At 35.2% G+C, this 14,189-nt stretch overlaps 1 protein-coding gene across 2 annotated transcripts in view; it reads left to right on the top strand.

Annotated features, from left to right (window-relative positions):
- Positions 1-471: 471 nt before the first annotated feature.
- pip (heparan sulfate 2-O-sulfotransferase pipe) overlaps positions 472-14,189 on the top strand; it is a 101,517-nt gene continuing 87,799 nt past the window's right edge. The window contains exon 1 of one of the 2 annotated variants that reach the window (XM_067100164.1): positions 472-1,277. In XM_067100164.1, the coding sequence (XP_066956265.1) occupies positions 1,234-1,277 (44 nt within the window). In that variant the 5' untranslated portion in view covers positions 472-1,233. The remainder of the gene's footprint in view (positions 1,278-14,189) is intronic. The other variant, XM_067100170.1, reaches the window with a different exon arrangement.

Here is a 14,189-nt window from a genome sequence, read left to right on the forward strand (position 1 = left end):
ATCTTGCAGTAGTAATGTAATTTGATCCCTATACCGTAATAAGAATAATCATGTGTTACCTCACTCTAGTTGAATGACAGCAAATAAAGAAATAAACAGGCGAATAATTGCCATGACAGTACTCGTCCCAGCAGGCAGAGAAACGTAAGGATTAATTCTTCATGTAGAGTTGAAGTTACTTTGGAACTTTCTTAACAAGGACGGGAATCTGGCAGAATTATCTCCTTAAAACTCGCATTTTTAGGACATCCAAACTTGGACTGTTGGGATACCTGTTCCGCTGTACGCAACAGACAAATGACCACCTATCCTGTTGAAAGCCGATTGTTTTTGTTTGTTACACAAGTGTACTTTCTCTTCCTCGACTAGATATGTTTTCGTCTAAGTTATGCCGTCTTGCAGTGTAAATGTGACCGGTTATATCGTTGTGATTTGGGCATTAACAATAAACAAAGTAGCAATTTGTTATTTGTCAGAAACCGTTGAAAGAGTGCGGTTGACCTACATTCACAGATTTCGGCGCCTAGGGAAGGAATTGTAAATATCAGATTTTCTTCTTTGTATGGACATCGTATGTCTCAACAACATTTACAGTCTATGCCCCTGGCTGAGTATTTCCTCTAAAACTGGAATATTGTTTTATGTGGCCGTTATCGTTAACGTTATGGAGAAAATTTTCAGACAACACGAGACATCACCCCTGAAATGACAAGAAAAGAGTAACTGGCAACGTGGCAAAAGAAGAGTTTCGTTTAGCATTGCTTGTTACTGATTACCGGGAAGATAATACCTGAAAACTCTCGATTAATACTTTACAGGAATGGAGATCATGACATATGGAAATCTTCCCCCAAAATATCTTGTAAGAAACTTAGTTTATAGATGGGAAATGTCTACGAGGGAAATCTGGAATAAATTAAGAAACGGCAACTACTACACTCGGAGAAACGTCGGTGGGTTACGGGACCTCGAAGTTACAGCTTACACGAGATAAGTTTACGGCAGCAACCATAACAGAAACCAGTACCTTCTTAGCTGTGGAAACGTATACATGTACGTGCTCGTCTCTCGGGAAATGTTGACTCTACCATTTTAATAGTACGCGCAGTAGCATGCAGTGACTATACATCCAATCTGAAACATAGTCGGAGCTACTCCTTGCTTACTTGTACCCAGCGATTGTAAGCGGGCGTTTTTATTTAATAATAATTTTATTTCATAACTGTTTATACGATGACTACTATCGGGCGGCTATGGAGGCAGTATGTACCGGCTAGGTAAGTACGGTGCATGGCTTTGGTGATGAATTGATAATATTCAGCGAGTTTTTGTCGTTGGTTGAGAATGCTGCACACGCAACTGTACAAAGCGGTGGGTTATGTAATTTAGAGTAAATCTGTACGTGATTGGGGGTTCAGTGCTAAATAATATTATAACACACTATAATAACTATATCTTTTGGTTGTGGGCCAGCTTGACTTGCGGACTTCATGTGATAACTTTTTATTTGTTTGGTAATCATGTATTATTCTGAAGAAATGTACAGTTGCTCACCTGCCTTTTACTTAATTGAGACAAACACTAGATATCTCTGTCACGCAAACAGGCCTACTTAAAGCTTTAAAGTTGGGTGAACAAATTTTAAGAGTTGTATTTTCAGTTGGATAATTTTTAATGTCCCAGAAACTGTTAATGATGAACCCAACATATTGTTTTTATGTAAGTAACTTACCAAGTAATTAGCTATGTAATTACTTGGTAAGTATATATAAAACTTTATTTTATTATAAAAATGTCATATTTCAAGCTTGAGTAGGTAGACCTATGGGGGCGATTGATTGACATGGCTATATTAATATGTATAGAGGTATATGTAAATAAAGCAATATATATATGTGTAAATATATATATATATATATATATATATATATATATATATATATATATGTATAGAGTATATGTAAATGATTTGGTAATCGCTCCAATTCCCTTTTGGGGTATCCTCGAAACGTTCAGATAGCCCAGCAGTTTCCGTAGTTAAGAGTTAACCTATTTGATTATGTCGAGGCTGTATCCAAATAATTATAGTAAACATTGCGTAATTTATGTGCCCAGGAATGGATTCATTTATTGCATGTAAAGTATTTTTGTATCATCAGACTTAGGCTACTTATGCTTATGGAATTTTCGGGCGTTTATGTTAAGAAAATTATAAAAGATTTTTAGTATTTTACGCCAAGTTGTAGCATGTTGACCTTACGTTGTGGCGCTTTGTTTAACAGAAACTTAAACTTATGCAGTAGTTGTGAATGTCAATAGTTTGCAACAGAACTAACAGACTTCCAATAATTTTTGAGTGATAAAAAGAATCGAGAGTTTCTAACCGGCTTAAGGATGAATTATATGATTGAGAATATCATTATATTTATGTTACTTTCCCAAGAATGTTTCATACATTGTTCTTTGGAAATTAGACCGTGTAAGTGTGAGGCTCTTGAAGAGAGTAACCTACTTGAATTTCGTCGGCAGAGAGAGAGAGAGAGAGAGAGAGAGAGAGAGAGAGAGAGAGAGAGAGAGAGAGAGAGAGAGAGAGAGAGAGAGAGAGAATACTTTTATTTAAACGAGGTGTTACAGAGAGGGAGAGAGTTCGAAATCATGAATCAAATACTCCTAGATGATTACAGTTCCAGAGTAAATCAAGAAAATGTCATGAATTCTAAAACATGAGTTTTGTGAGTTATTTAAACAGTGGCAGCAGTTGCCCGAAACACTGTTGAATGAAATTATCAGGATATTTTAAAGAAAAAAGAAAGCATGTAACGAAGACCCCACCTTACAAAAATCATGCGTTTCGACCTACGTATCTGTGTCATTAAAGGTGTTTCCAGTCTAAGGTCTCGTAAGTACTTGTCGGAAACTTGAAGCATATAGCCTATATCTCAAATCCCCGTAGGTGGGTAGTACCGTCAGTGCACCTCATGCGATGCGCTGTAGGCTGTAGGCTTAAGGTTCTTTGCAGCATGCCTTCGGCCCCTAGCTGCAACCCCTTTCGTTCCTTTTACTGTACCTCCTTTCATATTCTCTTTCTTCCATCTTACTGACGATCCTCTCCTGACAATGGATTCATAGTGCAACTGCGAGGTTTTCCCGTTACACCTTTCAAACCTTATACTGCCCATTTCCGTTTCAGCGCAGAGTGACCTCATAGGTCCTAGTGCTTGGCCTTTGGCCTAAATTCTCAGTTCAATTCAATTTATTTAATTCATATATATCTCAAACGGATTGAAAACAAATCAACGACCTTAAATGGGAGAATGAATCTTTGGCAAATGCTCGTTAATCATATGAAGCATTGGGTAGGACTACCAGTAAGTCGTTAGCTTGTATTTAACCCGGTTTTGATGTGTTTGCAACAAGTTGCCGACGTGTGTTTATGACTTGTTTGGCAGTGGTGTAGAGGCACCCTAAGCGTCATAATAAAATAGCCTGCTAAAGTTTCACCGAAACCTTAAACTAAATTTAGTCATCGATTACACTCCCTGCTCTCAGTGGTCATTAGTCCCTTCGTGGTCATGCGTGGGCCTACTCCAGTAGGCCTATTTAATTATCTTGGGCGGGAAAGGAAGGCGTGATCGTCCATTATCTTTGTGTGTGTGTGTGTAATTAGCAGGTCCACAATAATGGAAATGAGCTCATTCTCCATCTGCCGGAATATGTTTAGTCTAACCGAGTGATCGCTAGGCTAAACATCGGCGGCGGGGGAGAGGTGGGGGGTGAGATATGATTGAGCTTAGATAATAGAAGATGAAATTGCTTGGATATGCCCGCGCGCAAACACACATATATATATGCATATATATTATATCATGAGAGTGTGTATATGTGCGTATGACTCTGAGTGTGCTTGTGTATATTAAATATTTTGCGTTTATTAAATTAGCGGTCTCAGCATACGCATTAAACAGCTATTTTCTCCTAGGCGTATTCTTGACGCAACCACCATAATTTTTATACCTTGGTAATAGAGCGATGTAATCATTGGTCCGCTGGTATAGTGGTTAGTGTTGTGACATGCGCTCTCAGATGTCGCGGGTTTGCGTCTCCCTCTGGACGATGAAAAATCACTGGCTCTGTATCATGATCAGTTACTGCTGCAGTGTGGGGTCTGCGGTGGGAGGTTGAAACCAACATTCTTTGGAAGCTTGAATTTCAAGTCAATGGCTCCTGTATGAATAGGTTTCATTTACTAAAATATAGTAGTAATAATAGATCTAAGTAGATGTTGTTTGTACTTGTTGTTTCTGTAATTAATCCTTGCATCTCGTTAATCGCAAGATGTATTAGTGTTTGTTGTTTTAGGAAAAAATGTACGTATATAATGTAATTTTATTTGAATAAAATTTCATATCATATGTCTGTTAGAATCGTAAGCTGTATGTTTTATGAATAATAATGTTATGGGAATTAAAACTACTTCAGAATGATGAAACAAAGATTTCGTCAAGATCAGACAAAAAGTGTACGAGCCACTTAGTGCAAAGGAAGTATTATTATTATTATTATTATTATTATTATTATTATTATTATTATTATTATTATTATTATTATTATTATTATGAGTATTAAAACCATTTCAAAATGATTAAACAAAGCTTTCTTCAAGATTAGACAAAAAGTGTACAATCCACTTAGTATTAAAGGAAGTTTATTAATAATAATTATTATTATTATTATTATTATTATTATTATTATTATTATTATTATTACTTCGAAGAAGACCTCTTTCAAACAAACTGCATCAAACAGAATGGCTGTCGGGGTGAAGTTTCTATTGCAGTGTCTCAATATCTTGAACGAGTTTCTTTGTAGCAGCCTGTAAATTATATATCTTTCCCACAAACTCAATGGCATCCAGACGGCCATTCTATTATTATTATTATTATTATTATTATTATTATTATTATTATTATTATTATTATTATTATTAAATTGCCATTTTATGCTAAAGGAGTCTACTTTAATTTTGCCATTTGGTGCAAAAGAAATTTTTGATTATTTCTCACAACCCCCTTCACATTGCATTCCAACCCCTCTGGCAACCTCATTCCACATATTAATTTTCCCCTTCCGCTTTCTTGTTGACCCCCTAACCCAAAAAGAACCCCGCGTTTTTTTTATTGTTGACTTATTGTATTCATAGGGTTAGGGGTGGGCTTTGAAGGGGGAGGGGATGTGTGAGGTAAGAGGCTTTGGATACAGAGCCTGTTCCATTGTGCGTGTGAAAATGTATTGTATGCCTGTCCATGTGATTGTGATTCCGTACGTCAGTCGTTAGGCAATGACGCAGTTCGAATGTCTATACGCCTTTGTATGCATACGGTTATATATATAGATTATATATATATATATATATATATATATATATATATATATATATATATATATATATATATATATCATATATATAATTATATATACATATGTATAATTATGTATACACATGATATATATATACATATATATAATACACACATACATACATACACGGAGTACCATGCTTGCTATGTTTAACTTACACCAGGCTATGTTTAATCATTATGCTAACATTGAGTATTAACAGTGTACGGTATGCATTTTGTAATTGTGCATACTCGAAATATGTTTGCAAGTTCTTGTCGGATATTTAGATGTTTAGCATTTATGATTTCAGCTACTGTCACTTATTACCTTTGCTAACCTTGGAGCTTCTGTTTTTAAATGTGACTCTCCAATGCTTGTAATAAAAATCAATGGAGATTTATGAATTAGCAGAGTATAAATGACTAGTAGTGTTGAGGGCTTTGGTAATGTTTATGAGGGTAATAAATGTGAAAACATTAACAAGAAGTTATAATAAATTATTATTATTATTATTATTATTATTATTATTATTATTATTATTATTATTATTATTATTTACAGTGAATGATGAAATGCTATGCCTTGTTTTCTCATTCATGAACACACTCTAGACGTCCCAAATCTTAACGCACATAGTCACCATGAAGATCTAGACGAAAGCGACCTTCTTGTGGTCAAAACATGGAAGATACAGATTGCCATTCACTTCTATACAATCACTAAATCGGCCCTGTTCTTAGCATCTTCAAGGACGTATGGTTGCATAACTTTGAGTATTATGTTTAGATTCCATGGAGCAGCTTCCTTTGCAAGGTAATGTCTCCTTTGGCTTGCATAAGACTGTTTATGCATTGGAATAGCATTCATGGTGTATGGTTACGGGCAAGGACTGTAGGTGGGTGAGTTATGGTTATGTGTGATGAATATTGTATGTGTATACGGATGTACTCCGAACCTTTTCTTAGTTTCTTGTACAATTGCACCTTTCCTAAAGTATCCACGTGCAGTATGGATTGCTTTACGTCCATTTGTTCCGATTTGATTCTGTGTCTTTCAGTGGTGAGAATGGGATAGGTATTGGTCTTTTTCTTTCTGTTCTGAAAAATGTGATAAGCACTTTGTCTGAGGTAAGGGTCCCCATGGTTGCTGCTCAGCTCGACAGATAGGCCAGCTGACTTAGGCTATCGCTTGTCGATTGCCGTTTCTCCATTTAGAATTAACTTCAACATCCTTTAATATACAGAAAATCTCACTGGTAAATAGTTTCCTTTTTCTAGCAATGCTCATATATATATATATATATATATATATATATATATATATATATATATATATATATATATATATATATATATATATATATATATATATATATATATCTTTCTTCTGCCTAAATCATTCCCAGAAATTTTCTTATATACAGAGCTCTTCTTGTCCTGTATTTAAAACCGGTTTTTGTTGCCTACGATTTTTTTTTTTTTTACGGTTCCACTGGAACTTCATTCTTGTTATTTATTCCCTAGACTCCTAGAGATATTCTCGGCACTTTCTAGCCAATGTCATTCCAGTCGTCATCGTTGCATTGAATAACTTTTCTTGCCTTTTTTTTATTATATTTGGAACGTATTCCATTGGCTTTGCAGTCAAGTTTTAGTTGTTTCAACCTCTTCGTAAGATGAATTCTGAATATAACTTGTATTTTTACATTTTTTATCATATTTTTTAGAAGGGATCTTGAAGTGTAAGCTTTGTAGGAAATGCACTGCATTAGTTCATGGTGCCACAACGTCTGTCAGTAACTAATGAGTTTCGTCAGGAGTAGATTCCACTAGTATCATAAGAGTTTCGGTCTTTGAATTCCCATACGCATTGTAATGCACTTGTATATGATACAGTACCTGAAAACAATGCGTTTTTTCTGCAATATGCGTTTATCTTGCCAGCTTCTATGTTATTCGTGTTCAGTCACCGGATTATTTAGTAAAATCATATTCTTGCATATGAGATTTTGGAAGTAGAATGCCAGTGTTCAAAATAAAAAAAAAGACATTTCTATGATTGTCTTTTAAGTATAAGTCGAAGACTTTCGAAGTACATAAAGAACTACTGTAATTAAAAGCTAACTCGAAATGGAAGGCTTCATTTGGTATGAAAACGAATGCGTATTTTGTGATTCTTTTGAGGGTGTTAGCTTGTGAATGTAAATTATGTTTGATGGGTAAGTAGGCATTGTCTTATATATCGAATGACATCAGTTTACCAATTTTTTTTCGTCATAGCTTTAGTTTCCCATTTTAAGGGATCGTGATAAATTCTCCATATTTTAAGGTTATATGAAATTTTTGTTTCATGCTTAAGCTTTGTATCCTTTACTTTTAAAAAGCGAATGAAGAATATGGCGATGAATTCATTACTTCGGAGACTCCAGAGAGAGAGAGAGAGAGAGAGAGAGAGAGAGAGAGAGATTTCCAGCCGGTACCCGTGTAAATGTTAAAATTTTCGAAGTACCTGCTTTAGGTTTTTGCACGGCAACAAGTTGATGGACATTGTCAATAAATATAATTTCAAGACCAGTTTACTAGCATGTAAATTCTATACTCGAGATTGAATAGAGCCGAATAAGGAAAAAATTCTCTACCCTTAACGCCTGCTATACATTGACTGCTCACTATTGGATTAGAAGCGTAGATTATCTCTGAATAAGAATGCATAACCTAAAGGTCTTGCCATATAGTCAGGCAGATAACCAAGTTGTTGGGGACATACTGGACAAAAGCATCAAACTTTGCAGACTTGTAGATATTGCATATAGAAACAATTCTATCCCCGGAACCAATCAATCAAACCCTTATTTGGCCGCCATATTGATTTTCAAGATGGCTGCCACTGAAAAAAATAGAATAGATAATGCAACATTTGATAGGCATGTTTTATATCAATCCATATGTTTTTGTGGCTGGTAAAATCAGTGAAACCACTTAAACTATGATCAGATGCATTTCTAATATGATATCATATGAAATTAAGCATATGCAGTAAAAATCCCAAATTAATCTTAAGGAAAAAATGGGTATGGTACACAAATATCGTTCTTTATAGAATAAGGTTACATATCTTATAGCAATACAATTTTAAAGCACAATTAGTATCAAAATATATACCTGGTTTTGCTTCTAGACAAAAAATAAATAATTTTTTTTTTTTTATAATCAGAAAAATTCTGATCACAAAAGATTAGAATCATAGTTAGAACATTTATAAAGATAAAATATCATGAGAGCAGACCTTTCTCCCTCTTGTAGGCCTATTGTAAAATAAATGAAACTGTACACCATATATCACATAAAATAAAGCGTATGTAGAAGATAAAATAAAAAAATATCTGACCAAAAAACAGGCTTATTGCTAGCAACATTCTATTAGCAAGGATATATAAATGCATAACAATACAAATTTTACAGCATAATTGTTATATATCTAGAAGAACTGAATAAATACTCCATTTTTCTTCAAACATAAATAGAATTTTCTTTATCAGTAAAATCTAGCTACAGACTAGAGCTATAAATGAAAAACTTATAAAGCTAAGATATCACAAAAATAGACCTAATTTTGCTTGTAGGCCTTTTGTAAAAAAATTTATATATATGAGACTATTTTCCACATATCACATAAGATTTAGCATAGCACACATTATGGTATTAAATAATACCACAAAAACCTAGACGTATTGCAAAAACATTCAGTGTATAGCAAGGACATTAAATCAATACAAATACAAAGCACACTTATCAAAATACCTTGTTTTGCTTCTAGTTCAACCGAGAAAATACATATTTTCTGAAACATATCATATTTTCTTTTTTATCAATAAACTAGCATCATTGAGAAGTTGAAGAAGGCTGAGATATTACAAAAATGGAACTAAATATGTTTGCATGCCTTTGGTAAAAATTAACAAGATGATTATCATGGTGAAAAGCTTGTAAAATTCAATCAATGATACTTAGATATGAAAGATTTGAGATATACAAAAAAAAAAATCACTTTCCAAGAGAAGATCTTCATAAAACAGATCAAACTATACAGTTGCAGCTACACAGGTCTGTACATTTCCATTTTGCCTTCTTACAAGCACAACGTGTGCCACATCCACTTTTACTCTTGCAACCACATTTAATCAGCTCACTGCATGCTTTGGATGCTATAGGTCTTGTGATCCAGTTTGGTGTCCATGCCTGTGATTCTCTGTTGAAAGTCCACCCCCAGCCTTCAGCAGATGGGAGATTCTGTTCCCATTTGTCACAAGTTGACCATATTCCTGCTTGATAGATGACCCTTCGGGTGTGCTGGAGCAGAGCATCTTGAGTAGGAGGAATATTTTCCATAGTTTTTTCTTTCTGACAATACAATATTTTTCTTGCTTCGTCTACCCATTCAACATCACTGCTCTTGTCATAGAGGACAACTGTATAACGCTCTAGAAGTTTGAAGTGATAACTTTCCTTTTCAAGATCTGTAAAAGGGTTTTGTGCCACGAACATAAATGCCGTAGTTACATCAGGATAATGGTACCATGCTGTCCATGCTGTAGTTTTACCTCTTCCATAGAAGGATGAAGTTGTATCACATCCTGTAAAACAGTGAAATACTGGAAGGGATATACATCTTTCTTCGCCCTAAAGAGGCACAAATTGTGTTGATATGATGGTAGGTAAAGTTTCTCCTGTGCCAAAACCAACCCAGATATTCAAATCAGGTCTTATTGACATTAGATGATGAAATTTTCCAATCAAAATGACAAGGACATCACTATCCACAGTCCTGATCAAACAATTCTTGTGACCTTCTTTCATTGCATCCTGAATATGAACTAGCAGCCTTGTATCTGCTTCCTCGTGGTCGCATCTTGGGATTACATGACTAGTACCAACAATTATGGCATCTTGTCCTGAAGTTATGACAACTTCTTTTTCGTCAGGAACTGTCATTTTAGCAACCTTATGAGATAAGAGAGCAAAGAGTTCTTGCTTGTTGTTGGAGTCTTTGAGGAAGTCTTGCCAGTTTAATGGTATTTTGTTCCTTTCTTCAACTTTTCTTCTGATCCCTGTGCCTCGCTTTTCTCTGGTGGACTCTTTTAGACTATTTGTGATATAAGTGTCCCAAACAATGTCAATTGCTGGCATGTTTCTAGCTGTTTCAAGATGTAAGGAACGAAGATGCATTCAGCATACTCCTTAAAGGTGGCAACACTTGCAGTAGGTAGCATATGCACGATAGCAGCTCCATCAAGAAACTTTGCATCAAAATTATCTGGTGCATTAGCCTTATCCTCACTCTTGATTATGTTTTGGATGTCAGACTTTTTCCAAACCGCAGTTTTCACCATTAGACAAAGAAGGTGGAAAAGGGTGATTCTCATGTTGAAAGAATGCATCCATGTCACTGTCTCTATGTTGCATGACAATATACAATCGAGAGAAGAGAGAAACGTCATTCTTCAGGAGATCCATTCCCGCGACTTTCTGCTTTTGCAATTTCGGCCTGGGGCATCTGAAGAGAGCTAGTTTGTTCTTTTTGATCAGGGTGTGAATTGATTTTTACAGTCTGTGACAACATCTTTGTAGTACTGGTTATATTGCTCAGTTCCTAATGTTGTTATTGTTCTTACCGTAGTTATCACAGAATCATCCATGACATTTCTTGTATCTAAGACCAGCAACTCATTACCACTATCACAGAAAGGATTTCCCATATCACAGAACACATCATGAAGGTTTGAAACAATAAAGAAAAGAAGAGAAATTATATATTTAAGTTCCTTTTAACATATTCAATGAAAGTTATTTTAAGATCAGGATATGAGAGAGGAGTCAGAGCCGGAGTCGTAAATTTAAAATTTGCATGAGTCGGAGCTGAAGTCAAACTCTTATAGATGCGACTCTACACACTTATATCTACATATTCATAAGTTAAAAGTAGAATTGAGCAGCACTAACCAAGAACTCGTCCTACTGGTAGGCTTCACTAGCCTCAGTGGAAAGAAAGTAATACTTGTTAAGCTTAAGAAAATGAAACTTCTGGTTCAATACAAATGCCCTCAGCAGGAGCTTAGCCATGCCCGGCCATAGGCTGGGTTCATAGTCACTTGATATTTGATCATTTTAATGTTCTTAATGGCTCCCAAAGAGGATCCTGCCACATGGTTTGCATGATTTTGTAACATATAACCCTTTGTAAGCTTGTATAGATATATTGATGGCAGCCATCTTGAAATTCCAATATGGCCGCCAAGATGGGGTCATATGAGTTGGTTCGGGGACAATTTTGTAGCTAAGGTATCAAACAACATTTGTACCAAGTTTCATGCTTTTTGTCCGGAAAGTCCCCAAATCACCAAAAATGGGGTTTAGCTGCCTGACTAATATGAAAGCGCCTCAGAGATGCTTTGTTGTAATTCCTTTTACCACTCTGTAGAAGTAAGGAAAACTCCTCTTCTCTTTTAGGGTTGATTGACAAATTGGGATTGTGTGTAATATTTGTGTAGGTATAGCCTATGTAGCAATTTCCTTGGAAAATTATGACACTTGCTCTAAGAAATAGATGCTCGCTAACTATAAAGTAAGTTTTATGTAAATTTTAGTAGGGTTAATTGACAGATTCGAGGGGCTGCAGGTAATATTTGTGTAGGTATTTGCAGCGATTCTCTTGGAAAAGTATGAAATTTGCTATAAGAAATGGATGCGTATTAACTGTATAGTTAATTTTTTTTTTTTATTTCATTTTTGCATTAAAACGAGTCATTGACTTGCATAGTGATATGTCATACGCGCAGGTGCGAAAGTCACCGGAGAAGAAATAGCGAGAAGACGCCTTGCAAAAACGCAATCTTGTCATTGCGTGCGCGCCCTTATAATGAACGGGCGGGGACACGGTAGCTATTGGGTGCTGGGCGTGATAAACTTGGGTCCTAAACACGGGTGGGAAACTACAGCTGTTATCCACGCCCCTTTTTCCATTCTTAGTGTCTGTTGCTGAGCCAGTGACCGACTTTCATTCCTAGAAGAGAGGTGACTTCTATTCTCAGAAGAGAAGCGACTTGTGTCAGCTGTCTTTGTTCTGTTCTTCTGTAAATGGTCGGTCTTTAGATGTGTGTGCGCGCACTGATCTGGAAGTTCGGAATGAGATAACGGTGACGTGAAGAATTCCTGCCTAATTTTGTACTTTACCTGTTGCGTCCTAAGAGTGACTTAAGAGTTCTTGTAATATCGCCATGTGCTTGATTGGTATCTGTATTGTCGGTTATGTTGGTACTGCGAGTAAATTTTGGCATATTTTCCTTTTTTTTTTTTTTATAGAATTGAATATACAGTTTAGGCCAAAGGCCAAGCGCTGGGACCTGTGATGAGGTCATTCAGCGCTGAAAGGGAAATTGACAGTTAGGTGGTTTGACAGTTATGAAGGAGGAAAACCTCGCAGTTGCACTGTGAATCAGTTAAAAGGAGAGGGTTGATTAAAGTAAGATGGAAGGAAGAGAATATGAACGGAGGTACAATAAGAGGAATGAAAGGGTTTACAGCTAAGGGCCGAAGGGACGCTGCAAAGAACCTTCAGTAATGCCTACAGTGCACCGTAAGAGGTGCACTGACAGCACTAACCCCTTACGGGGCTTTTTGCATAGATCTTTTCTTTTCCTCAGAGCGCAGAATGACTTGAAAATGTACCACTGAACTATTTGATCAAGTAATCACGAGAAAAAAATAGGCCTATAATTTTTAGTAGCGTTATGTTGGCAATTCTGAGAAAGGCAGCTCTCCATCAAGATTTTCTTTTCAGCAATGCGGTGTAAATGCATTTATGCAGTATAACAACGGGTTTTATTGATTTTGTAAGTCTTAAGCACTGCGTGACGATGTAAGTGCAGCAGTTTGAAACGCCTGCTATTTCAAATGTTATGGACAGTGCTCCATCATGACGCATCAACCTTGGCGGATATTTAGGATCTTCAGTGTTGTAGAAAACATATGTATATACATGCCGGTACACAGTAATGTATTCATCGCCATATTGCATATTCCTCATTCGCTTTTAAAAAATAAAGGATACAAAACTTAAGCATGAAACAGCAGTATCCTGTAACCTTACAATAGGGAGGATTTATCACGATCCCTTAAAATGGGAACCTAAAGCTATATATATATATATATATATATATATATATATATATATATATATATATATATATATATATATATATATATATATATATATAAATGTTTTTACTGTAATACAACAGTATAATATGAAGATAAAAAGGCCCATAAAACACTATTTGAACATTTACAACCATATATTTCAGGCACTTCCTTCTGTGCCCCTGTTCACTGGAAAAATATTTTTCCAGTGAACAGGGCACAGAAGGAAGTGCCTGAAATATATGGTTGCAATGTTCAAATAGTGTTTTTTTATGGGCCTTTTATCTTCATATATATATATATATATATATATATATATATATATATATATATATATATATATATATATATATATATATATATATATATATTTATTATACACAAACATACATGTATATACATACATATATATATATATATATATATATATATTATATATATATATATATATATATATATATATATTATATATATTTATGAGAACCATGTTTTCATTAAAAAAAAAAAAAAGAGTCGAGTGACCAATTGACATACATTTCCTTTTCAGTTCACAAGCTGCCGACTTTCAGATAAATCAGAAGAAACAGCATTAAC

The sequence above is a fragment of the Macrobrachium rosenbergii genome, chromosome 4, assembly GCF_040412425.1.
Source record: "Macrobrachium rosenbergii isolate ZJJX-2024 chromosome 4, ASM4041242v1, whole genome shotgun sequence".
Classification (NCBI taxonomy): domain Eukaryota; kingdom Metazoa; phylum Arthropoda; class Malacostraca; order Decapoda; family Palaemonidae; genus Macrobrachium; species Macrobrachium rosenbergii.